Source organism: Rhinoderma darwinii, chromosome 9 (assembly GCF_050947455.1).
Source record: "Rhinoderma darwinii isolate aRhiDar2 chromosome 9, aRhiDar2.hap1, whole genome shotgun sequence".
NCBI lineage: Eukaryota > Metazoa > Chordata > Amphibia > Anura > Rhinodermatidae > Rhinoderma > Rhinoderma darwinii.
The window spans coordinates 90639610-90667333 of record NC_134695.1 but is presented as its reverse complement, the minus strand read 5'-3'; the positions used below and the strand labels follow the sequence as shown (position 1 = coordinate 90667333).

Sequence of the window (27724 nt, the reverse complement as noted above, 5' to 3'; positions counted from 1 at the left end):
AAAGACCCCCAGAGTAAACGGAGCCTGAGGCCTGAGCTTCAGCAAGGAGGGACAGAAAAAAAATCTTGCCGATTTTTGTTTTCCTTTCTGCGTAATTACTAGCCAGTGATCAGCGCAATTTAGAGCCTCATTAAACAGATTAATATAAATTGACGTCTTTAGGGAGGATTGCGGCACCTTCATCATTTATAAGGCAGATTTATGCATTCAGCACGGAGATTGGAGCGACTGTAATTTCCAAAGCCTGAGAAAGATATAGCTGGAAGTAACATATGTAACACCCCATCCCACTCCAACCATTCTTTTTATACCACTTCTAGTAGTGCTGTGTTATGGGCCAGATCGGACTTGGGGGGCCCTCAAACGCCAAGCTCCAGAGCTACTGCACCCCCTATAGCGATGTCACTGAATTTCCTTATACTTGACATCACTGTCTCAAGCATTCTGCGACCGCCTCGAAGCAGAAAGTATATGTATAGTCATCAGTCGTCCGTTCGTGGACAACCCCTTTAAACTTGACATACACAGCGGGATTAGCAGGTATTTAACGTATATGGAGGCCTCCCGATAGAAGATGGTAGGCGGATTGGGCATGTTGCAATCCATTTGCCCCCTTACCCATTAAAATAAACTGAGTGTGTATGTTTTTTAGGGTAGTCAGGAGAGAGCGCTCTTAACACCTCAAAATCGGTGGTGAAAATCTGTGGCTTTTTCGCAACAAAATGGGCATGCTGCGCTAATTTCCGTGCATTTTTTTTCTTTAATTACACGTGAACGAGATTTTTAAAAAAAGAAACTCATCTACATCGATTCTGTAATTTGTCGTAGATATTGTGTGGGATACACAATGCAGATCTGCAACGTCTGAACATGGCTTTAAAGATCCCAGCATGCCCGAAGTGCTTCTGTAATTTAGCTGCAAAGTGGAAAAAATGAAAAACCTTTTACATGCTGCAGCTTTTATTTTGCTATGTCTTGGCTTTTGTGTTTTTTTGTTTTTTTTGCGTTTTTTTTAACCCGGCCTAATGCTTCTATATAACATGATATACATTTTTAATTTATTATAGGGAAGCTTTTCCAGCTTGGCGTTAAGGCAGAAGAAGTGGCCAGTTTTTTCGGCACCATGTTGGACCATGAATACACCACCATAGACATCTTCCGGAACAACTTCTTTATCGATTGGAGAAAGGTATTAAAAAGGCATTTAGTCCCCAAGGGTAGTAGGATTTGTATGGGACAACTAAAGCCACCAATCCTAATCCACAGATGGTCTCATGTCTGAAGGAAACCGGGATTGGCCGGTATTCCTGCCAACAATCCCCGTTTTTTTGCAGGACGACCCAGTGAACTGGACCTCAAATGGGTGGGGCTTAGGTTTGCATAAAGAAGCATTTCCAGACTGGTTTTGAGGATATTTCGGGGCTGACGTTAAAATGTCCTTCAACTTGGTAGTCACTTGTTGGGCAGGTTGGATTTTTACCCTTATTTCATCTGAGATAAGTGGGGGGTTAAGTCTACATCTGTTTTATGTCTGACCAGCTAAAGGGGCCTTTTAAACATTTCACCAGGCTCTCCATGATATTTTTGCTGCACTATACGTGCAAAAGAAAATCTGGTTTCTGGTAAATGAAAAGTTGTCTAAAATTCTGAATACCTTTTATAAATACCAGCGTAAAAAAATTTCTGCGCTCCATATGTGAAGCCTCATCGTACATTGGAGAGACCTTCGCTGGTGAAGCAGCTGCGTGATTAATAATGAAATGGTAATTAGCTCAGGATGGCAGGCGCAAGCTGTTGTCTGTTTTGTGGTATATAGTAGTTCTATGCCCTTAAAGGCCCAGTGAATTCATCATAACGTGTGGCGTAGTTCAGCTGTTTGTGATGGATAGAAAGGAGCGATAATTGGCTTAGGCTGGTCAGGTTCTTAGACTTTTGTGTCTCGTGTACGGTTGCAGTTGACCACAAGGTTTGTAAAATCCAACGCCATTGCAGGAACAAGAAACCGACCAACGTTTCCATTGCCTTCTAAAGTTGGACATAGACGTTAAGCCAACGGCTATGTTCCCTGACTTCCCCTTTAAATGGGTTGTCAATTTTAGAATACCTATTATCACATACTGTTTAGGGAATTCTTTTCAGTTACAAAGAGCATCTGTCGCTCTGGAGGACCTGTCCTGCAATACTTAATTTCCCCCTCTGGAGGCGCTGCAGGAAAATTGAACACCGACAGGAGGACCCCATACATATTAGATTGAAATCGTCAGGTTTGTCTAACTTTTATCTGCGTGTGGCCAGCTTAGGGGTTTATTCAGACAACATGGTTGAGGTGTAGTTCTTACCACGTGACCGAGAACAGCATGGTTTTTCAGTTTTAGGCCAGGATCACACACCGTTTTTGGCTCGGTTTTATGAGCCAAAGTTAGCAGTGGATCCAAAAGAAAGAAAAGGTATAAATAAGACTAATGCATCTCCTTTCTTTTGTGTCCACTCCTGTGTTTAGCTAAACAAACGGAGCAAAAAAACTGCATCAAAGCTTCGTGTGATTCTGGCCTTAAAGGGGGAGAAAAGGAAGCAGTCATCTGGGCAGCACAGGGAACGCTTGTTCGGCTGCCTGCGATTTCTCCCGACTCAACTATTAAAATGTATTCATGGCCAAATGTGTATGTTTCAATGGGGAGAGGGGAATAAGCTGCTGACCGACGTCTCTGGAAGCTGCTTATCTCCTGTAGGAACAATGGATCGGGCATGTTCAAATCAAACATGCCCGATCCTTCTTTTCCCCCGGCATCTGCCGACTGTAGACTTCCATACGCATGAGAGAGCCGGCTGATTTTCAGGTAACATGTTAGGGCGTCCTACAACAAGATAATAGTTGGCAGATAGTCATTATTTGAGGAATCTACAGGCAATTTGAGGGCACATGCGATATATTGATGGCAGATCTCATGAAAACTGGTTGGGTCAACCAATATCTTATGTCTATGGGCTAGCTTCAGATATCCTGTGGTAGTTAGACTTGCATCCCATGTATAGGGTCATATTTCTGGAATACCAAAGGGCATATATTTACTTCATGCAGAAAACATGGTTTGCTATGGTCTGTTCCATAAAGAAGTTTTTCAAAAAGTTTCCCGAGCTCTGAATGTAAAATATCTGTAAGTTCCACAAACCCTTTTATAATAGACTTTCATCCACTTCAATAATTGCTATCCATATATATATATTGTGCTTCATGTGAAATCTCAGCCTGGGCAATTTACAATGTTAAAAAAAAGGCCGTAGAATAGTAAAACCATTATTATTCCAGTCCATTTGTCAAGATCACTCGGAAACGGAGGGATAACTGTTGAATTGGAAAATTTTTCTTATTTCTGAGTAGGAAGGAGGCTTTGATCTGTGGATGAGGGACGTCTGGAATTAGCGAGTCCTCTCTCAGCTGAGCTCTGATGAATGTCAAGATGCCATTTTTTTTCTTACAGCCCCGTAACGTGTCGGCCTTAGTATCCTGACCTATTCGAGGGTCCCTGTCTTTGCCGTTCCAGTATAGCTGATGCTTCTGTCAGTGCCAGGGCTGAATTTCACAGCACGCCCCTGGCCAGACATCTGCTTTGTTAAATCTTGTTCATGAAAAATGCATGTGCAGCGTTTCCTTGCTGCCTCTCCACTTCTGTACTCATATATTTTTTACATCTCCCCTTACATCTTAAAGGACGTAACACTTGCCAATTAGCACCACCGTCAGCCAAGCAGAAGAGAGATGTATAATGCAGAGCTTTTGAAGTTTCTGAAAAGTCTTGCTGTAACAGCTACTCGGCGGTGGGGGAACTTGGGCAGCTTGCTATTCCCATGTAATGAACATAGGATGAAGTTAGATGTTCAAAGGAGATTATTGTGATTACAAATCTGTGTTAGGGCTTTCCCTGGTAAATAGGAAAATAAGACTTCACTAGAGCGTGTCAGACAATTCAATCTTTGCACCAGCTTCATAGGAAGCACAATGTCGGTTTAAGTCTGAGTATCTTCCTATCAGTTCAGGTCTTGACTAAGGGGTGGTGGCAGTATAGTAGTTATATACTTATACATAGGGGGCAGTATTATAGTAGTTATATACTTATACATAGGGGGCAGTATTATAGTAGATATATTCTTGTATATTGGGGGCAGTATTATAATAGTTATATTCTTGTATATAGGAGCAGTATTATAGTAGTTATATTCTTGTATATAGGGGGCAGTATTATAGTAGTTATATTCTTGTATATAGGAGCAGTATTATAGTAGTTATATTCTTGTATATAGGGGGCAGTATTATAGTAGTTATATTCTTGTATATAGAGGGCAGTATTATAGTAGTTATATTCTTGTATATAGCGGCAGTATTATAGTAGTTATATTCTTGTATATAGGGGCAGTATTATAGTAGTTATATTCTTGTATATAGGGGGCAGTATTATAGTAGTTATATTCTTGTATATAGGGGCAGTATTATAGTAGTTATATTCTTGTATATAGGAGCAGTATTATAGTAGTTATATTCTTGTATATAGCGGCAGTATTATAGTAGTTATATTCTTGTATATAGGGGCAGTATTATAGTAGTTATATTCTTGTATATAGGGGGCAGTATTATAGTAGATATATTCTTGTATATAGGGGGCAGTATTATAGTAGTTATATTCTTGTATATAGGGGGCAGTATATTATAGTAGTTATATTCTTGTATATAGGAGCAGTATTATAGTAGTTATATTGTATATAGGAGCAGTATTATAGTAGTTATATACTTATACATAGGGGGCAGTATTATAGTAGTTATATTCTTGTACATAGGGGGCAGTATTATAGTAGTTATAGTCTTGTATATAGGGGGCAGTATTATAGTAGTTATATTCTTGTATATAGGAGCAGTATTATAGTAGTTATATTGTATATAGGAGCAGTATTATAGTAGTTATATACTTATACATAGGGGGCAGTATTATAGTAGTTATATTCTTGTATATAGGGACAGTATTATAGTAGTTATATTCTTGTATATAGGGGCAGTATTATAGTAGTTATATTCTTGTATATAGGGGGCAGTATTATAGTAATATACTTATACATAGGGGGCAGTATTATAGTAGTTATATTCTTGTATATAGGAGCAGTATAATAGTAGTTATATTCTTGTATATAGGAGCAGTATTATAGTAGTTATATTCCTGTATATAGGGGGCAGTATTATAGTAGTTATATTCTTGTATATAGGAGCAGTATAATAGTAGTTATATTCTTGTATATAGGAGGCAGTATTATAGTAGTTATATTCTTGTATATAGGAGCAGTATTATAATAGTTCTATTCTTGTATATAGGAGCAGTATTATAGTAGTTATATTCTTGTATATAGGGGGCAGTATTATAGTAGTTATATTCTTGTATATAGGAGCTGTATTATAGTAGTTATATTCTTGTATATAGGAGGCAGTATTATAGTAGTTATATTCTTGTATATAGAGGCAGTATTGTAGTAGTTATATTCTTGTATATAGGGGGCAGTATTATAGTAGTTATATTCCTGTATATAAGGGGCAGTATTATAGTAGTTATATTCTTGTATATTGGAGGCAGTATTCTAGTAGATATGTTGTATATAGGAGCAGTATTATAGTAGTTATAATCTTGTACATAGGGGGCAGTATTATAGTAGTTATATTCTTGTATATAGGTAGCAGTATTATAGTAGTTATATTCTTGTATATAGAAGCAGTATTATAGTAATTATATTCTTGCATATAGGGGACAGCATTATAGTAGTTATATTCTTGTATATAGGGGCCTGTATTCTAGTAGTTATATTCTTGTATATAGGGAGCAGTATTATAGTAGTAGTTATATTCTTGTACATTGGAGGCAGTATTATAGTAGTTATATTCTTGTATATAGGGGCAGTATTATAGTAGTTATATTCTTGTATCTAGGGGCAGTATTATAGTAGGTATATTCTTGTATATAGGGGCAGTGTTATAGTAGTTATATTCTTGTATATAGGAGCAGTATTATAGTAATATTCTTGTATATAGGGGGCAGTATTATAGTAGTTATATTCTTGTATATAGGAGCAGTATTATAGTAGTTATATTCTTGTATATAGGGGCAGTGTTATAGTAGTTATATTCTTGTATATAGGAGCAGTATTATAGTAATATTCTTGTATATAGGGGGCAGTATTATAGTAGTTATATTCTTGTATATAGGAGCAGTATTATAGTAGTTATATTCTTGTATATAGGGGGCAGTATTATAGTAGTTATATTCTTGTATATAGGGGGCAGTATTATAGTAGTTATATTCTTGTATATAGGGGCAGTATTATAGTAGTTACATTCTTGTATATAGGAGCAGTATTATAGTAGTTACATTCTTGTATATAGGAGCAGTATTATAGTAGTTATATTCTTGTATATAGGGGCAGTATTATAGTAGTTATATTCTTGTATATAGGAGCAGTATTATAGTAGTTATATTCTTGTATATAGGGGCAGTATTATAGTAGTTATATTCTTGTACAGAGGGGGCAGTATTGTACTAGTAACAGCTGGTGTTTTTAAAATCCTAGTGCTTGCTCAGCAGTGGGTGACAGTGAGCACAGTATCTCTCTATCTCTCTCTATATCTAGCTATATCTATTCTATCCGATAATGAATTTGATAATGTGGCCGCGAAACTGTACAATATATTTTAGTGGGATATTTACACAATGTGTGGAGAATGGAAACCAGCAGCTTTTAATTCTTTCTATTGAGCTACTTTCAATTTATGAACTATTTTGGCAAATGTGGACAAAATGATGCATCTAATTGCATCCTGGCAGTGTGGTGTATTCATGTAACAGATGCGTGCTGCTCCTGGCCATGTGTTCCTGTGTATCAGGATACAGACACATGTACAGATTGTCGACCCAAAGGACAAGAGGAGTTCACTGCTGAATACTGAAGTGTTGATGAGACTGCAGAGTCGTCTCTAACGCGTGGAGTTAGTGCGATACTGTCCAGCTGTTGCAAAACTACAACTCCCAGCATGCTCGGATAGCCTCCAGCTATTGGGGCATATTAGGAATTGGTTTTGCAACAGATGGTGAGCCACAGGCCTGAGACTACCGATAACATGGGGAGTTATCGAGCTGCACAAAATCAAGTAGACTAGGATATATGGATGTCATAGGGGGTCCCTCTATAGTGGAGCTTCACTCCCTGGCTTTAATCTTCAGGCCAAGGGGTGCAGAGGTAGCAGTTGCACCCAGAGTTTGAAGCGCTCTAAAGGTCCTTCTGCCACAACAGTATTATAAAGGGCACATGTTATAGGGGAGGGCCTGTTAAAAAAAAAAAAAAAATTTAGCATTTTTGCCCCGGAGCTTCCAGTACACCACCGTTACGCTCACACTTGCGCTGGCTATTTTTTGTATAGGGGTTATTCTGGGTGGATGACCCCTATTATTGTTGCATTCACTACTGCCATTTGTACATTAAAAGGGTTGTCCACTCCGTATATGATCGGTGGCCGTCCGACACCCGGACCCCACACCGATCAGCCTCCCAGTTTGCTTCCGGCACCGGATGTCCATGCCAGAAGCAAATGGCTCCATTCACAGAATAGAGGCTGAGCTGCAGTACTGTATTCAATAGGAGCAGAGCTGCAGTTCTGCAGCACGGCCGCTATGCAGTAGTAGGAGCCATCTGCTTCCGTCTCAAACTACTGCTTACACTTCATAGCAGCCGATCGCTGCTGGGTCCGGGTGCCGGACCCGCACTGATCATATACTGATGGCCTGGACAACCCCTTTAAGTGGACAGCTCCACCTGATTTTTATAATCCTACAGAATGATTTGGCACGTATTATTTTACAGCACCATGGGTCACTCAAAGGTTAGATAAAAAAAAAGTGACGACCACTCTGGGCACCTTTTCTCCACACAGAGGATGGGAGTTCTCCTAGCTGAGCATCATAACTTGTAATGGTGTGGAATTATGCCCAAATATAACTTGTTTATGCCTCCTTCACACACACATTTTATTTTCTCGCAATTCAACCTGCATCAAAAAACGCTGGTGTTATTAAAATGGTACATGCATTTGTATAAGGTTTTTTTTTGGGGTTTTTTTTTCTGCCATCTTTGAAGTCCTATAGAGAAGCCCAAGGGAAACCCCCTGAAATAACGCCATAGGCAGAGCATGCTGCATTTGGTCAAACGCCGCTGACTGCAAAATTGCCCCAAAAACGTCACAAACCAAAACGCAGTTGTATGTAGTGACTTTTTTTATATTTTACTATAGACTTTAATGTAGCGTTTGGCTACAATAAAAAAAAAAAAAATGACCGCCGCAAAAAAAACTAATAAACACTACCAAAAACACCGCAAAACGCTGTGCGAATCCTGCCCTAATCCAGCATTTGATAGTCCAGAAAGTCTATAGTCTGGCACTTGTTCCTAGCACAGAACTACTGTTTATTCCGGACTCTAGAAATATCAAACTAAGCAAAGGTGACCTATTATAAGCCCAGTCCGCGTTGGAATTGGCGCCAAAAAACTGCCGAAATCGCCCCACATTGATTTTGTGCTGGCAATTTATTTCTTTATTTTTACAAGAACATTTTCTATACTTATTATCATTTATAATCTAGAACATTTGATCATCTGGCACTGAATCGGACTATATAAAATGAACCTAGGATCATGAGAAAACCCCTTTAATACTGCGTTCATACTATACATGGAAGCAGACTCCATTTCTGTCTGCATTTTAGGTGGAGTTGCTCTTTAAACCTGAAATACTAAATAAAGGCAGCGGTGAGGATATGGGACTAGAATTAATGATTCGTGGGATATGTTACCCTTTGTTTGGGTGCGCAGGTACAGATCACTTATTGAAGCTTGCAGATGGAGTTGTCAGGGTCAATGCCGCTTCTGGCTGTTTGCCACGTGCTGAGACTTTGGGACGGTTGACCTGTCAGCGTACAGCAGATGTCTTTGGTATATTAATGCAGAGGTCGTTACAAATGGCGATAACAATAAAACATTGTCAGCGGTTTAAGACAGTAGCTGCAAATAACAAAATATGGTGTTTATAGTCAATGAAGTGGTCACTGTGGGGTTTCCCAGGGCCAGACCGGAATAAACTGCTCCCGTTTCAATTGTGAGGGATCAGTGTTATGTGCAACCCAGTGATCTAGTACATGTATAATATCGTGCACTATTGTCTGTAGGTCTGTATTTTTTCCTGGTGTTTGGGAACCTACATAAAGGAATTGGCGCAATCTGGAAGGTTCTCCAGAAACGCGGCTGTTCATGTAGCATTCAATAAGACACAGCTGGGATCAGTGAGTAGACCGAAAAGAACAGTATACTTGTTTCATGCTTGGTGACCAGGTGACCACATAGACTTGTCCATAGCCTCCAAAATGGCTGACTATATCTGCATCTTCTTGATTAGTTAGCAAGAGAGGTATACGCTAACAAATAAAATACCATACTTGATAAATCTGCCCCATTAGGCCTTGCAATCAAAATAGTCTAACAGGCAAACTAGCCTGATTGTGCATAGCAACCAGAGCTCCGTTTCAGTTCTTAAACTGCTGTATGTCACGTTGCGGGGTGTGGACCCACTGGGTTGTGCCGCGTAGCGGGATAGGCCAACTAGGTACAAAACAATGTCTATAGCCCAGAACGGGTACCTGAGGCAATGTAGACAGTAGCGGTGACACAACTTGACTTTCACTGTAGATGGCACGGGATACAGGGTACAGGCAGCAGGAACAGTTAACACTGGGAACTGGAAACACTAGGAGACCATTTGCAAGACAAACTTTAGGTATACAACAATGCTCAGGCAAGGACCAAGGGGGCAGAGCCCTTTTTATAGTCCAGCAGCATTCTGGGCTAATTACTGATAAATGACAGCTGGACGCGTACTGGCCCTATAAGGCCTTGCACGCGCGGGCGGGCGCGCCCTGCGGGAAACAGACCCGGAAGTGAGTGCCGAGAACACAGATGGCCAGGGCTGTCAGAGGGTAAGTCTGAACGACGGCCCTCGGCCATAGACGTTACACTGTAATTGGTTGCCAACCAGTTTTACGGTTGGACAGTTTTGATATGAGGCTACGTCGTGTATCTTGGGTCCTGACACGCAGCAAGGCCCAACTGCAACAAAGTCAATGAGGTTCAACATGGACAACCTTACTGCAGATCACTTGCCGCTTATCACTTTTTTTCAGAAACGTTGATGGTTTGTGCAACAAAACAGCAAATTTAAACATGCAAAATAACACAAAAAACTTGTTCTGTGTAGCTGGAGGGTGAGGGGATAAGTTACCCCAGTCCCTCTCCGTGACCATAGAAGAATGTCCTGCTGTATTACATTGAGTTTATTTCAGCTGTGATGTTCTCCTCTGCAGCGTTTGTCGGGTGTTTTGCTGCCACAGTCATTCTCATTGTGGCGTAAATTTAAATTTTTGTTCAGGTATTGGCAAAACATTGATGACCTGTGGTCCTGCCGTCCAGCAGCCATCACTCTGGTGGGTACTGTGGGCAGCTGCGTTCAGGAGAGTGTGATTGAGTTCAGGTCTGCAGAGACCTGGAGATGGACCTTCAGATGAGGCTCCGGATCACCTCTGGCACAAAACCACTGTTCAACACAAATACGCAAACGTTCGTTTTTTGTTTTTGTTTTTTTTCCTTCCTCTGTCAGCCGCAGGAATGTTTAGTACAAAGTGAAAGATTTGTAATTGCAGACTTAGCTGCGCGGCTTTCCTTGGGAAATCATAAAATGGTGAGCACGAGACGATTGATGCTGCTCATCTCAGCCAGGCCACCAGAGTCTCCATGCTCCTGCCTCTGCAAACATATCTTGCTGCTTTGCCTTTTAAGTAATTATGAAGTTTCTTAACGCTGCAAGCAATCATTATAAAGGATGTAGTGAACAGGTTGCATTATCGCTGCTTTTATGGGAAAACATATGTCTGAATGTATTTCAGTGCATCAGGATGGGAAAATTAGAGAGCATGACATAAAATTTGTCTCTTGCGCCTACCTGCTTGCTCTTGCCTTTTTTACGCCTCCCCCGCTCGCCCTTGCCTGTCTCTTGCGCTGCCTCCCCCTTCTCGCCCTTGCCTGTCTCTTGCGCTGCCTCCCCCCCTCGCCCTTGCCTGTCTCTTGCGCTGCCTCCCCCGCTCGCCCTTGCCGGTCTCTTGCGCTGCCTCCCCCGCTCGCCCTTGCCTGTCTCTTGGGCTGCCTCCCCCGCTCGCCCTTGCCGGTCTCTTGGGCTGCCTCCCCCGCTCGCCCTTGCCGGTCTCTTGCGCTGCCTCCCCCGCTCGCCCTTGCCGGTCTCTTGCGCTGCCTCCCCCGCTCGCCCTTGCCGGTCTCTTGCGCTGCCTCCCCCGCTCGCCCTTGCCGGTCTCTTGCGCTGCCTCCCCCGCTCGCCCTTGCCGGTCTCTTGCGCTGCCTCCCCCGCTCGCCCTTGCCGGTCTCTTGCGCTGCCTCCCCCGCTCGCCCTTGCCGGTCTCTTGCGCTGCCTCCCCCGCTCGCCCTTGCCGGTCTCTTGCGCTGCCTCCCCCGCTCGCCCTTGCCGGTCTCTTGCGCTGCCTCCCCCGCTCGCCCTTGCCGGTCTCTTGCGCTGCCTCCCTCGCTCGCCCTTGCCGGGGTCTCTTGCGCTGCCTCCCTCGCTCGCCCTTGCCGGGGTCTCTTGCGCTGCCTCCCCCGCTCGCCCTTGCCGGGGTCTCTTGCGCTGCCTCCCCCGCTCGCCCTTGCCGGGGTCTCTTGTGCTGCCTGCCATCTGGAGGCGGTTCAAAACCTGGAAGATGTGCAGGTCTTTCCATCATAGTTTTTTTTTTGCTTGACGCCTCATTTTGGCTTTCAAATACCAATGCAAAATACCGACCTAAATGTTTGAATGAGACCCTAAATGGTGGGAGGGATCGTACATAGAATTATCACTAGGAAATGCTACAACCATCGTTGAGATCAATGGTGCCCCTCTGGAAAAGGATGCATTCTGCTCTTAAAAGGAAACAGTCAAGTTGAACAGTGTCCTATCTCTAGGCAGCATCTCATAGAGCAGGAGGAACTGAGCAGATGTGTATAGATTTCTATTCTTATGTGGGAAAAGATTCAGTATAACTTGTAATTTGTTCATTAAAATCCTTGCTCGCTCTGGGCTTGAGTCCAGTGGGCGGTCCTACTTAGTGATTGACAGCTGATGTTGTAGGCACACTGATGCAGGGAATGCAGTCACTCGTTAAATTACTCCACCCACTGGACTCAGCAGGCATTTAAATGACAAAAAAATGGATACGGTTTTGTTTTTTTTTCCCCACAAAACGATATTTCATTCTCTCAGCTTCTCCTGCTCTATAACATGCTGCCCGCAGATAAATCACCATGTTCAACGTGTCAAGTTCCCTTTTAGTGGTACAACTTTCATCACATCTAAAGGTCCTTTGTTGCTCGTGTTTTAGGGTTATTTTTTCATGTCCTGTATGTGCTCACAGGTTTACAAGATTTACCCTATGGAGTAAAGTGGTGTCTCCAGTTACTGTCAGGGCTCCGTCCTATCGCTTAATCCTCAACTAAACCCTATTTACAGCACAGCGTGTGCACCGGCGAAACCGCTCCACATATTTATATATCGCTATGTTTTAAAGACTGAAGAGCAATTGCTTAAACAGCGGGATATCTTTAAAAAAATAAATTAAAAAAATGCAAAGATTAAAGGAAGCCAAGTCATAAGAGACGGACATGGCGGAAAAAAGTGCAACCTGGACTTGGTGCGATCCTCTTATCACAGCTTGTTGCCCTCGGTAAAGCTTTCCGGAATAAATTTAGAATCCACTTGTCACAAGGCAAAACATATTATCCCCCCCATGGATTCCCTGCTGTTTGGGGTCTTAATTTTGCTTTTGTCAGGGATCATTACCACGTATATTGTTTGAAAAATATTATCCTCACACATATGTATATACATTTCAGTTCTTTGTGTAATATACTGATATATAATAAGTTCTTTGTTCATGTCGGACACACCTATGGAAGACACCGCCCCCTGGAATGCAAGAAGAGTGAGTCTGAGAACTTGCAGCTGAGAAGCCGGTGGGGGCTTGGGCACTCCCACATCTCTAGGGAGGGGGCATGTGTCTTTTTCTGTGTTTCTTTGTTCTGAATAAAGTTTCAGTTCTCCTTGTCTGATCGAGGGAAAGCTGTGTACCAAACATCTCTGGCTGGTTTACTTCTTTCCAGGCATGCCTTCAGCTTTCAATTTACAGAGGTGGTTATTCGGTGTGAAATAACAGGGGAAAGGAAGATACCCTGAAATACGGACCTGACACTTTTATCTGCTTTGTTATATTCCAGGCCACTGGTTGCAGTAAGGGGGAGGATGCCAATTACAATGATGGCATAAATTGGGCACAGAGAGATGTCTTATTGAGGCTTGTGACTGGTAAGGTATTGCTGCCAGTATATCAGGGTCTGATTGATCCTTTTTCTGTGGGTAAATCGAGGGAGATTTGCTAACATGTTGGAAAATCTCCTATGTGCTAAATCTACCGTTTCTGTGCCAAATCCTTGCAACGGATTAAAATGAGAAGTATATGGACGTTATAACAGGACAACAGCGCGGAGAGGACCTGCGCACCGCGTACATAAACCCAGATCAGGCAAATACAGGGTTTCAATTTAAGGAGACTCCAACCAATACAGCAAACGGAGAGGAGATCGAGTGCAGGTTTAATGCCCTCACTTAGCCTCTCTTCAGCCTGAATGGCTGACAACAGAGAATGACAGTAGTGTTCTTGAGTGGCAATTTGGGAAGTTTGGTTACTACAATATCATGCATTTTTCTAAATACATTCTACACGGGTGAACATTAGCAGCACCTCTTATATGTTGCACTTTTATAAACTGCTGATTTTGTACGTTTTTGGGTGTTTTTTTGTTACGTTTTTAAATCTCTCCATAGTTAAGAGGCATATATACAGCAAAGGGGACCCCATGTCAGGGATCAAAATTGGGAACCTCACTTGTGATGCTGGGTACTGCCAAACAAAATATAAGGTCCTGGTGCTTGTTTTGACCGCCCCATCCCCTCTCCATGGCTCTTGTGCCTATTCCCAACACCCGCTAATGTTTCACAGCCTGCGGAGAAGGAAGTCACATATTATTCTGTGCCTATAGAGAAGGGTCCTTTACAGGTTCTTTATTATTTGTTATTTATTCTTTTTATTTTCATATTTATTTATTTTTTTATATATATATATTTTTTTAAATATAGCGTTGGACATGTAGGGCTTGGGTCAGAATTTACTACCCAACATCACTCATTGTGCAATCATTGTAGATCGGATACCATTACTCTAAAGAACATCACACATTAAAGGGTTATTCCAATCTTTATCAATCTATTTATTTTGCTCAACCTTGTAATATTAGTTTCTGTAATTGCCTTTTATTTTTCCAAATGATGTACTTTTCCTGGGATTTCCTCTGAAAGTCTTGTTCATTGCCTCTTTGTTGCTCGTTGTCTAGGATTCCGACCACTGCTGCTTTCTCCAACGATGACCGCGCTTGCGCAATGATTTCCTCTCCTTCCTTAGGAGAGGATGTCCATGTTATCGTGAACGCGCTTTTGCACGCATGCACATTAGATGCCCGTCCGGCTACCTCTCGGGTGGATGCATCAGTGGTCGGCTCCTGGTGAAGTGGCTTTCCTCGAGTTGGGGCAGGTGTTCACACAAGGGGGGGGGAGGGTTGCCGCTAGGGGGGTGGCTGTAGCTTCTAGTGAGTGGGGTGCTAGTGTTGCGAGGGGGGAAAGGGGGTTACCATGAAAGGTGTTGGATTTGGGGGGCCGGGGGGCCGTGAAATACAAAGTGCCACATATAAAACAAATCGGTTAATTGGGGCTCCCTCTAGTAGTGGAATCCATAGCATTGCCAAAGCATCTCCACTCATAGAGGGAGCCCCAATGGAGATAAAACGATATAAAAGGGATTAGGGGGGTCATCTCAACCACGCTTGCCATGCCCGGTTGAGACTATCGTTCTAATGCGTCTATTCCCGATGCTGCTAGAACTAGATTAGTAAGAAACGTCAGGTGTGCGCACCAACAGAGCAAAAGGGGGTGACATCGAGCCACTCATCACCCCCTTTTAGAAAAGATAACCAGCGCTAGCTGCATTATCTAATTGGGAAAAAAGGAGTTGGGGAAGGAATTTTTTTAATTTTTTTTTTTTACACCACTAGATTTATAATTTTAATCAGGTTTAGGACGCATTTAAAAAAGTAAATAAAAAAATTACTGCACTTGGAGTTTGTCGACTTGTCTGGGAAGTTACCGTTCTCTCCAAAATGTCACTGATGGATTATTTGGCACTGACTATGAAGTCCTGTGTATGTCAGCCTGAGAAAAATAAATACCGTGTAAAATGCTCCATTAATTCTTCTTGCGCTCCTTTCCATTTCTTAATCAATTGGCCCTAGCGATAGTCATTGGCTCCGAATTATAATCTCATTTGCTCCTAGCCAAGAGGAATAATGTGAAATAAATGTAATTGTGCACCCTTTACAGCCTTTATAGAGGACAAGACCTTTGGCTGTGAGAGTCTGATCTCGGTTTATCATTTTTAATTGTTCGGGTTTTCTTAGGCTCTTAAATTTTAGCAGATTTTGCTTTCTTACCAGTCGTTGGTTAATTTCCTTTGTCAATACCAGTTAATGCTGACTTATCACATCCAAGCGCTTTGCATGGTTATAATTAAGCATAACTAGGGAGACGTGGGCATATATTAAGCCATAACTGCTCATACATAGGTGGTCACTCTGTTTCCACACACTTTAATCCCAGATCTGCCTAGTTATAGAGGGATAGGTTCTCGCCACCGTACTATTGGGTATATTTGCCATTTAGGACTTTAGTAAAGAGGGTGGGTGATGTACTGGTAGACATAGGGGGATGTCCGAGATTAGAAAACGGGGCTTGTTCTTAGTATTTTATATTTTTTTTAGAAACCGCACCACTCCTGTCCATGCTCTGTATGGTATTGCAGTTTGGCCCCATTCAAGTGATTGGGGTTGAACTGCAATACCAGACAAATCCAGTGGAAAGGAGTGGCGCTGTTTCTAAAAAAAAAATACTTTTTCTGATCTTGGACAACTCGGCAGTTTCCATATTCTCATTTATTTTAGCGGCTTGTTTAAAAAGTTTTGTGTGTTCTGTCTTGTAGGAAATGACCCTTGAGGAGCGGATGGTGATTACAGATCTGGCAAAGTGCGACTTCACAGAAATAAATACTTATCACAAAGGGAAAACGGAGGAAAGGAAAAACCGCACCAAAGAAGAAAAACTGGTAAAATACTTTTACAGTATATACAGCTACTGCGAAAATGATATAAAATGTCCCGATAGGTTAGTGGTGTTTTACAATAGAAAGTTCTGCAATTACCTAATATAATTAGTTTGTTATGCACCATTTTCAAGATCTCTGCTTGCTGTCAAATGCTCATTTACAATAAGGCTGTAAACCTGCCCCCTCAACTCTTAATCAGCCCCCCACCTGTGACAGGTGGACTTGATCATGACCGGTTTAAAATCACTTAAAGCAAGCAGAGATCTTAAACATAGAGGAAGTGAATTATAAAATGAACTTTTTTTTAACATGAAATTGGAGAGCCCCCTTTAAATGGTATAATTGGCAGCAAAGTTGGGCCATATTCAGACAACCGGGATAATCGTCCAGGTGACAGCAGTTTTCTTAACAGCAGTCACACGGGTGCATTAAAATCAATGCTTCTCTATGGGACTATTCATACAGCCGTTTTTGTCGGGCAGGGTATAAAATGATCGATGACCTCTCAATTGTACTTCCAAAAGCCTAGATAGGACAGAATAGCAATACTAGAAGCACAGATAAGGCTCTGTAAGAAGCTGGTCCATAGGGGAAGGATTGTACTACATCTTTTCCTGTAAACTGTTTGTCTATGGACACTTTTCTGTCCACTGACTCCTATTCACTGCAGTTGTCGTACACACCCTGCTGCACTTTGTATACAGACTATGCCGGAAGGAAGTGCTTAAAGTATGGCCGCCCCCCAGGGATTGGCTGCAGCGTGACCACTGAACGGCACCACTGCAGGGACTTCCGGGACCGGAGCGGCTGCACTGTAGTGTAGGGGGCATTTCAGGGATGAGTGCTGGGTAGTTTATTATTTTACAGCATTCCCTGCCCTAGAAAAGCTTCTTATAATTCCTGGATAAGCCCTTTCAAGTTCTCCAATCTCTGTTAAAGGGGGTGTCCCGTTTAGAAAACCCATTTTCATACAGTATATCCTATCAGGGAATTCGGAGTTGGAGGGGAGGTCCCCTGTTCAGGATCCTCGTCTCTTGGCCGAAGTTGGAGCGGTTACAAAAAGTCTCTCGCTCTGGAGGACTTGTCCTGTATTACACAGGCCACCCAATAATTTGAATGGAAACTCTGGTAGTTCAACTTCTAAAATTATGACATATCGCTAGGCTATGCCATAATTTTGATTGAGGGTCCAACCTCTGGGATCCCCAACGATCCTTAGAATAAAGGGGCTGCAGTAATGATTTAGCTGCGACTCCTTTACTGTTTCACCTACACAGTAGCACCCTTGCCACCCAATGTGCAGGGAGCTGCAGCACCGCCCCATTCAGGTGAATAGGCTGGCAGAAGTTCCCTGCACAGCAGGGGGCGCTGCGGTGCAGGGAAAACTTAAAATGGGAATGAAAGGTCAGACACCCACCAATCTAAAGGGATGGCATATCCTAGGCATATGCCAATCACTTTAGAAGATGGTAACGCTTTAGTGTCCCCTGTGGTAGTGCTGCAAGGAAATTGAACACTTACTGCCAGGTTTCACCATAGATTACAGCTGATCGTTCGGGATCCCAGCAGGGGGACACTTTGATCAGCTGTTTGTCAAGGGACTCTTATAACAAGTAGGGACTGTCCAATGTCGAGAACCCTTCCAAAAGAAATGGGCACTAAAGGTAGGAGAATAACGCTCAAAAACTAAGCAAAACATGATCTGTCACTGTGGTGCCATCTACCCATAGTCCGATTTATAAAAGATTCTAAATGTCTGGCACAAATGGACAGCAAAAAGTTGTGATTTATTTTTCTTTCCCTTCCTGAAGATGGATGAGGCCCGGTTGTAAAGCTCCTGGATTTCGTGAACTTCAGTTGTGGTGATTAATTGCTTAGATCTCGGGCAGAGCAGATACCGGCAGCCTCTGTACACTTTCCTGCCAGCGTTGCTAAAACTTGATGAACAGTAACACCTGTCACTTCATTCCTCTGTACGCGGCCATGAGTCTCCGATAGGGACAAATGTCTGCAGAAGACCACTTCCAACCAAGCCAGGGTATTAAAGAGCAACGCCGCCAATTTTTCTATAACCGTGCACTGTATGTACAATGAGGGAGAGCATATTGTCCAGTTTGAATATATAATAGCCTGACGTCAGGGTTAATGAGGCGTCAACTACTCAGGGAGCCACCTTGTGGAACATTGAGGAGTTGCGCTCTAATATGAGAGAATGTGCCGTCGACTGCGCTATTGATTCCGTAAAAAAAACGGAAACCTTACGGATCGGAGACCAACGGAAACCATTAGCAATAGAAGCATTACCATTGAAATCAATAGTAATGCAAACGGAAGCTATGGTTTCTGTTGATGGGTTCCTCCGACGGAAAGGTCTGACGGAAACAATCAACCGAAACCAACGCTGATGTGAACAGGTCCCAAATAGCAATTCCATAATGTAAAGAATCGAGAAGCAACAATCCGATAATACAGGAGACTTGGACTAGCCGGTACCTTCCCTCCTCCGATCTGTATCCTGCCAGTGAAGGAAGAGATTACGATAATACATATATATTCGGGGCTGATGTCTATGCGGTTCTATGATCTATTAGTGGAGTTCTGCTGCGGAGTGCTCGATTTGGTTTTTATCTTTCGATATTAAAGTTACAAATCTTTTCTTATCTGATTTCTTTCATCACTTGGCAGAAATTGAAGGAAGAGAATGCGAAGCTTGTGGAGGAATTTGGCTTTTGTATCATGGATCATCACAGGGAACGGATTGGGAACTTTAAAATTGAGCCCCCAGGGTTGTTCCGTGGGAGAGGCGATCACCCCAAGCAGGGTATGTTGAAGAAGCGAATTCTCCCAGAAGATGTCATCATCAACTGCAGCGAGTGAGTAGATTCTGATGGGATTATATTCGTTTGTCTTGACTTGGATTTCGTATTTTCATGTTTTACCCGGGTCCAAAGGTTCAGATCGGCGCCCAGGTCCTCCAGAGCGGAAGCTGCGGTTTCCTGCGTCGCCCTGCTCTTATAACTAATACTGGGGTCCTGAGCGGGACTCCCCTTTATAATGTCCGTATGCCTTGGGGTTGTCCAAGTGGGACATTAATGTTACACGTACAATATCATTATGAGAATTTTATTTTTTATCAAAAGTTGGAGATTTAATCCCATTTTTGCCTCACATTTTGCACCTTTTCCCTCCATTTACGCCAGGTATGGGGAACCTTTTTTCTGCCATTTGTATATTTATAACGTCATTCACGGGCCAGTGACGTGAGGTCAGGTGACTGGACTGGTCCACTCCCGGGCTGGCACGCACCGACCTCACACAGACCGCCGCCGCCTCATTCACTAGTAGTGAATGACGCTACTTGGCTCTGTCCGCCCTCCTGCTCCTAAATATAAGTGACATCCCCACATTTAGGAGCAGGAGGACGACGGACAGAGCCAAGTAGTGAATGATGCGGCGGGCTGAGTGAGGTCAGACTAAACAATTTTGTGGGTCTTATACAGCCAGAGCATTCATCTAGATGCAAGTATCGCTGACTTACATATTGAAGGAGTCAACACTTGTATTTGCCCGGAAAACCCCTTTAAGGGTCAATATCTGACTATTAATAAAAATTAAGCAAAATGGGAAGGTGGCGTTCCCTATACCAATGGATGAGGTTACAACTCAACGAGTAAGAATTATAAAACCTGCAGTTAAATAGCGTTTCACTGTGTGCCACTCCACTGATTTTATTTGCGCTGTGAATGTCCCCCAATGGTTAATTTCTCCTATTGGGCTTGGTTCATATCTGGGTCATGACTTCCAATCTGTGCCCGACAGACCCCATTGACTTGTAATGGGGTCTGTCCTGGTTCAACGGAGTGAGTTTTTTTTGTTTTTTTTTCATCTGATTCAAACCGTGCCCGATGGATCCCATAGACTTATAATAGGGTCTATCAAAACTGACGGAACTACCGACGGACTTAAACCAAAGCAGTGGATAAGAATTAATAGCACATTGGCCGGAGAAAAATGACCAAAAAGCTTTTTCGTTCACTCGGATCTGTCGGGTGTTGCCATTAATCTTGATTTTACTCTGACGAAGCCCCACTAGATAGTCATTACATTAGTAGTTGATGTGCAGCCATAGTTTCCAGGCTGTAAATGTGATTTTCCGAGCCCTCTGAATCACTCCTGAGGGTGAAATCTGACCTTTTAGGGGCCGGGCTGCTCAGAAATCAGTCACTTCAAGCAAATAGCCATTTATCGCCTATCTCTAAAAAAAAAAAAAAAAAAAAAGACTGCAATGAACCAGAAATGACCATCTTTAATGTTTTGTGTTTTTTTGTGTTTTTTTGTTTTTTGTCTTGTTTTTTTTTTTATATACTTTTAAACCGCGTTTAGGAGAATTACACCGGGTAAGGGCAAAGTAAAATAGGTTGTATGAGATTAGAAAACAGATCTGTGCAACTCTTATCCTCAGGTTTTATGGCATTGCAGATCCGCCCCATTCTCTAAATTTTTTCCTTTTTAAGATCTCCACTTGCTGTCAATAAATGGAAACCTTTTTTACAACCAGAGGCTGAAAACTCCTACGGACCTAGTCCTGCTCTCAGCTGAGTAGACACGTTTTGTAACCTCAACAGCCTGGTACATTTGGATACATTTAGTGAATATTGTACACGGAGACATTGTAGTAAACTTAGATTTGGGCTGCTGGTGTATTTAGCTCACGTAAGATTGTCTAGACTGGATATAATTGTAGCAAACCCTCAGCTGAGAGCAGAACTCGGTCTGTGTGGTTTGCAATTTCTGGATATTAAAATAATGTTTCCATCCACTGACAGCAAGCAGACCTTGAAAAATGAGGAGAAAATATAAAAAATATAGTTGTAGAACTTTTTTATTATGTGATTAAGCTTTTAGATAAAAACATAAACCCCCTTTTATACTACAGCATCAGATGGGAAGTGTCAGGGCTTGACTGCTGGTAAACTGTCCGCATAGTGTCAGCCCAGCTTTCAACTAATCAGACTAGTTGACAGTCTGGTTGCTAGGGTTACACTGCCTAACAACCACTCTTTTTTTAATTAGGTTGATACACAGGCACCCATACCAACCAGTTTCTGTGATTAAGGGTCCTCTTACACCGCCCGATGGGAGTTGTGCTGCTGGAGACGATAATTTTGGCTTCGTAAACAATACAATCAGCCGATGAATGAGCGTTTGCTCGTTAATCGGCTGATCGTTGCTGGACATTCGTACTGTAGGTTTCTCGCTAACTTTATAACTGTAACAGACGTTAACTCTATTTCACCAAAGCTTCCACTTGGTTCCCCTCCTCCGCACAGCATCGCATACTAATTCCTATATGCTGTCATGCATACAGGGATTTTTAGTTCAGCGGCCCAATCATCCCCCCTGTCCTGCTCAGGCGCTGCTCTTCTCCACCACGCAATGTGAATCTGTGATTAGTAATTAAATATTAACCCTTATGGAATATAATTCCTCTTATGTATATTTTTATTATGACTTTCTAACCATCGATGGTTGATATCCGTATTGCCCCTTAATTTATGGTACCTGTGGCGCCATCACCCCATCCAGCAGCTCGGTACATTCCCTGCCCCCCCCCCCCCCAGATATGCTGAATGATTTGCAGCCTATCTAGTCCCAACATGATGCCCGCAAGCCTGATCAGTATGCAAACACAATTATTCAGTTGTTTACAGAACAGCTTGTAATCCTAATACAATTAGAAGGTGTATTCTGTATTGAGAAGAATATTGACAAGACCGCGCTTGGAATAATAGCCCCCGAGGACTGCCGCATGTACTTCTTCTCCGGTGCCTTCCAATGATACTTGCCTTTTACTGACCAACTTTGCTCAACGTCAATTATTTTTGGTTGGTTTGTCACTAACTTTTAAACAAACTTTGCATAAATCAATAGTACAAGTGAATATAAAAAAAACTTTGTAACATATCTTTATTAGAGAAAAATGCCTCTTTCTCCACTTATCAGGCTCCTTTTTTTCCCCCTTCCTCCTAATTGTTCACTCACTCTGAATTTACTGCTAAATCTGTCTCCTCAAGACCAGACGGATTATCAGCTCACTTAGTGATCAGGTCACAGATGCCCATAGAAGTCTATGGAGAGGGGAGGAAGGGGGAGCAGAGAGGGGCAGGGGGGACGCAGAAGTGCTGCTGCTTCTAGTAAGTGTTTTATCTCACCCCAGAGCTGGATTCACAGCTACACTGCTCATTACTGCTGTATAATCTACTCCATGCAGCTACAGATTCTATAAATGTGTGTGTTCGAGATAGGGTAGCGATGAGTGCAGAGTGAAGTAAAATTAGGATCTATGTTGGCGCTGCTGCATGAATTTTGGATTTGCTTTTAAATTTTTACTTCAAGGGAAAAAAAGGGGGAGAGTCAGAAATCAGTGGCGCAGCTCATATGTCATCTACCTCCTAGAGTGCCCATGCAAATTACAGTACATCGGTAGAACCACCCAATGCCTAAGAACCAGAGTTAATAATCACCGGTTCAATATCAACACTGGATATCTCAAACACAGTGTATCCCGTCACTTCTCTCAGGCACATGAGTGCGATTTCAATAAAATCACAATCACACCCATTGAATACATCCATCCCGACGTCCCGAACAGATTCAACAAACTTAAACAAAGGGAAAACTACTGGATTTTTAAAATGAACACATTATACCCATTGGGTCTAAACGACATCACAGTCATCCCTAGACTAAACATTGAACCAATCCCAAACATTGAAATAACCTCTAGATCCTACCAGTAAACATGAATATACCTAAACTTAATATCTATACATCTCAATGAAACAGCCCCTACACGGAAGTATGAGACCTCTTTGACATTTATACTCCCGCATCTCCCTCTAAATTTTATAACAACCAGCTAGTACTCTAACAACACCCAGACAACCACCCGTTCTGCATTTGTGGTTTTGTGCCAATGCGCCACTGATTTCTGACTCTCCCCCTTTTTTTCCCTTGAAGTAAAAATTTAAAAGCAAATCCAAAATTCATGCAAAACCCCCCCCCCCCCTTTTTCAAGCCATTAAAACCTTTCACTTTCACTTCAAAGAATTCGATTACTGCTTCATCAAAACCCATCCATACCACTCTTATCCTCTAGAACTATTCTGATCGTTCAAGTGATCCCTCAAATCAACTAATTATAAAACCAAAATAAAAATAACCACTACACATAACACTGCCATTTCAATAAAAACATTACTTCATTACTTGCACTCCATCTATACTTACCTCAACCTCCCCCTTCTCTTCGCTAATCCCTTCTCTCCATCATTTTTTTCCATGCAGCACAGCCCGGCGACCTTTGGCGTTTTGCGGGTCACCGTGCGTTCCATCCTGCTCTGGACCACGTCGGCCACCGTAATACAGGCGGTCTCCTTGGCAACAGACAACAAGTTTTACTTATACACGCAAACACGTATATTTCAGTCACACAACTCCTTACGTTCAAAACAAATAAACAAACAAGCAAATATCAATCCAGTTACTACCTGCTCACCACCTATTCCTTCCCGATGTCTTTTGATAACTATTTAATAATAAAATATTGCCGTCCCCCGAATACAAATCTTTTCAGCCATCCTTCTACACCGACACACAACAAAGAGAATTCCTTATCGTGACAGCTCGTCTTTTACTATTATTTTAATTGTTTTACTGTGTATATACGTTTTAATGATTAAACATCACTAAATGTCATTACAATAGACTGTACCTTTGAACTTTGAACCCACTCCCCTGCCCCCCTCCCCCCTGATGTTTTGGCGGTTTTTTACCTAATTGCCCAGTCTGAACTGGCCCAAATCAGATGACTTATTTTCTGTATAAATACATGTTCTTTCTTTTGTGCTCCCCATGCCTGATAAACGCCAGTTCGGCGTTGAAACGCGTTGCATAGCAATAAATCATTTTACGTTTATCTGGCTCTTGGATCTTCATCCTGTCTACACCACGCAGCAGCGCCAACATAGATCCTAATTTTACTTCACTCTGCACTCATCATAAACAAGCGGTTACCTCGGCAACCGGCAACCGGATCTGGCAGCAGCTAACTCGTGGATTTCTCCATTCAACTTCTCTAACCTCACGGTGAGCATTTATTATTTTTATTTCTCACCTACACCTTCTTTGATCCACACCAAGTGGCGCCGTGGCTTCTTGCCCTTTCTCTCCTCTCCTTGAGATAGGGTAGCAGGATTCTCATTTTCTTTGGGTGCTGTGTGTAGAAGAGATGATGGCAGTTATACTCCAGCCACTACCTCAGAGACAACAGAGAATTAGAGAGAGCCTGCTGAGAGGAGTATTGCCACATACAAGTCATATAATGGCCAGAAATAGTCATTCCTCATTTACACTTATGACCGCTTATTCTGAAGTCACCGGAAAAGTTATGTACGCTCACATGTCTAAATAATTTTCTACAGCGGATGAAAAGCCAAAGCAGTTGTTTTGAAATGTACTATTGAAAATAGGGGGAATTCAGTCGTTTATCAGAGCGCGAAGATAGCGCAATTAAATGCATGTAAAATATCAGACGACAAAGAAACTTGAGTATGTGAGCGCAGGCAACTACTGCTGAGGAGTCTGGCAAGACCTCTGAATGCTAAATCACAGCTGGATACTTTTGAAATCCTGAAATTCACTTAAGTGGTTCAGTAATTATTGCCGATACGGCTACAATAGTCAGAAAATTAGTCTCTACCCCCATAGACCCTCAGAGCAGCACAGTGACAACCTGTTCAGCGCCTGTATAATCCTCCAATAACCATGGCGTGCCAAGGGAGAAGGGCCGGCCACTTCAGAACCAAGGACAGCTCCTTCTCTACCAGAAGATCTGTCAAATTTTTTAGCACAGGTAATAGCTCTGACTGTGTCATACTGTCCTTATGATAATGCTATGCTTCCAGATTGCAGGGACAGGCATAGCTGTCATGGGGACCGTCTCGGAAGCTCTTACAACAAGAGGCGAGTAATGTCAAGCTTGGTACAGAAATACTATATAATTGGAGGGGTAAAAGTGTCACCTACTGGCTGTAGGTATCATTGATCAGCAACATCCCACAGACATTTGGGCCGCTGAATGACAAAGCGGGTTAAAATTCCTAAATCCAGTTTCACATGTCCGTCGTTCGGCTGCATTTTAGGGTCTATATTATGGCCATTGCAATTGGACCCTTCTACTGACTGTTCTATGGTGGTCTGTCCAGTGTTAACACAGTTCAATTTAAGGCTCTGTTCACACTTAGGCTTAAAATCCGACATATTTCCGTGGCAGAAATCCCAGCCTGACCCTCAGATTTCTGCCTGGGTTTGCTGCAGATGTGCTGCTGTTTGTGCAGCAGTTCCGCCTAGAGGATTATCCCCATTGTCCCTTAATGGGGCTAATCTTCAGCGTTTCCGGCTGAAATGAGTCGCTTTGCAAATTCCGGTGCAGATTTTTTTTACTGTTGCGAAGGCAGTGTAGAAATTTTACTTTGCATGTGAACGGCGTTGCAGAGCACAGTGCAGTATTTGCATGTATTTTTTTTAAGCCAATATCCGGTAGGGAACCTAAACAGAAGAAATATATAAAAGAAGGATTTAAAGGGGTTTTCCAGCCACTAAAAACTGATGGCCTAACCTCAGGATAGACTATTATGGGTTGGAGTCCGACTTTCGGGACCCCCGCTGATCATCTTATTTGAAGGAGCCGCAGCGCTCATACGAGCACTGCTTCCTCTTCATTTCTTATGGCGCATTGTGAATCATCGACACGCATTTAACGGCGATTCACAGGTAGTGCCGCCTTCTCCCTTTCACTGCAAAACAGCTGATTGGCGGGGATCCTGAAAGTCAGACCCCGACCCATCAGCTATTAATGGCCTATCCTGAGGATAGGCAATCCGTTTTTAGCGGCTGAAAACCCCTTTAAAGTGTCTCCTCCTGGATCAAATTCTGGTTTTGGCTTAAAAAATGCGTGTAAAATCTGCATTGTGTGAACAAGGCCTAACTGGCATTGCATGCGGCTTGTCAGTGTTTAATCCACGCCATAATCCATGTCAAATCCGACGTCTGTGAACAGGTTCTATGGAAAATTCTATTCTACTTCCCACATTAGTAATTACAGTAAAGCCCTGATTTTTTCTCTGATTCTGCATCTAGTCTTTGCTGCAAACCTGCTTCTTCTTAGAAGACGGTGAGGGGTGTTGTAGTGATGTGGCATCCAGTAACTCACAAGAACAGAGTGTGTGTGATTGCGGCTTTTCTGCTCGCTGCATGCTGTGCTCTGCCTGCTGAGTACGGTCTTAAATAGGATTTAGCGCACCGCTTGTCTCTCTGACCCGTGATGTCCGAACATCTCACATTGAAGACAGGACAGTTAGGCAAATTAGAAAGATTGTTACTTGCAGAAACTGCAGACAAGGGGATTAACAGAGACGGCTCCGCTCCAAGTATCCTCCGCAGGAATATAATCCAATCCAACACCCCCACCAGGTTTAGAACGTTTGTAGTTTGAACGATTTTAAAAGGCGACTGACTCCACAGTATGACACGAATATCTTCTCATAGGCTGCCTGTTACCGAGTTCTACTCCATATCCTCCATTCTTCTTATGCTGGATGTGATTCCTTCAAGAAAAGTCTAGACACCACCTATGCGTATACCTTAAAGGGTAACTAAACTTTCACAAAACTTCTGACATGCCATAGTGTCATGTCAGAAGTTTTGATCGGTGGGAGTCCGAGCACTGAGACACCCGCCGAAGGCTAAACTGAAGCGGGAGAAGCGCTCTGTTGAGCGCTGAGCCGCTTTGTTTCTGATCTGCCTTTTTCGGAAAGGCGAGCAATTGTTGTGTGGACCCGTAGACTTTCTATTTAGTCCGTACACCGTTACCTCGGCTTTCCGAAAGTTGATCAGAAACCAAGCAGCTGAGCGCTCACACAAGCACTTCTGCCCCTTCGTTTTAGCGATGGCTGAGGATCTCCACTGATCAAAACTTCTGACGTGTCACTATGAAATGTCAAAAGGTTTTTAAATGTTTAGTTGCCCTTTAAGATATGTTCAGACATGTCATTTATAGCTGCGGAACCTAATGAAAAATCTTAAACAAGGCCCCCAGTGGGCGGACATACTATCGGTGCAACATTTGCAGCTGCAGAGGGGCCCAGTAGGTAAGGGGAACCGCTGTCACCTTAATGCAGCCGCCTTCTATTAGATTGCATGTAAATGCCTGAGCTTAATAATTATATGGATAACAATTACTGATGGATTGTTCAAGTCACATACAGGGGTGATATATGATGAAGTATTGG

The 27724-nt window shown here is 42.6% G+C and overlaps 1 protein-coding gene across 3 annotated transcripts in view; it reads left to right on the top strand.

Moving 5' to 3' along the window:
- LOC142661166 (DNA topoisomerase 1-like) overlaps nucleotides 1–27724 on the top strand; it is a 90643-nt gene that overhangs the window by 46128 nt on the left and 16791 nt on the right. For all 3 annotated transcript variants that reach the window (XM_075838467.1, XM_075838466.1, XM_075838468.1), the window contains 3 exons: nucleotides 1068–1189; nucleotides 16251–16373; nucleotides 19059–19246. In XM_075838467.1, coding sequence (XP_075694582.1) covers nucleotides 1068–1189; nucleotides 16251–16373; nucleotides 19059–19246 — 433 coding nt within the window. The remainder of the gene's footprint in view (nucleotides 1–1067; nucleotides 1190–16250; nucleotides 16374–19058; nucleotides 19247–27724) is intronic.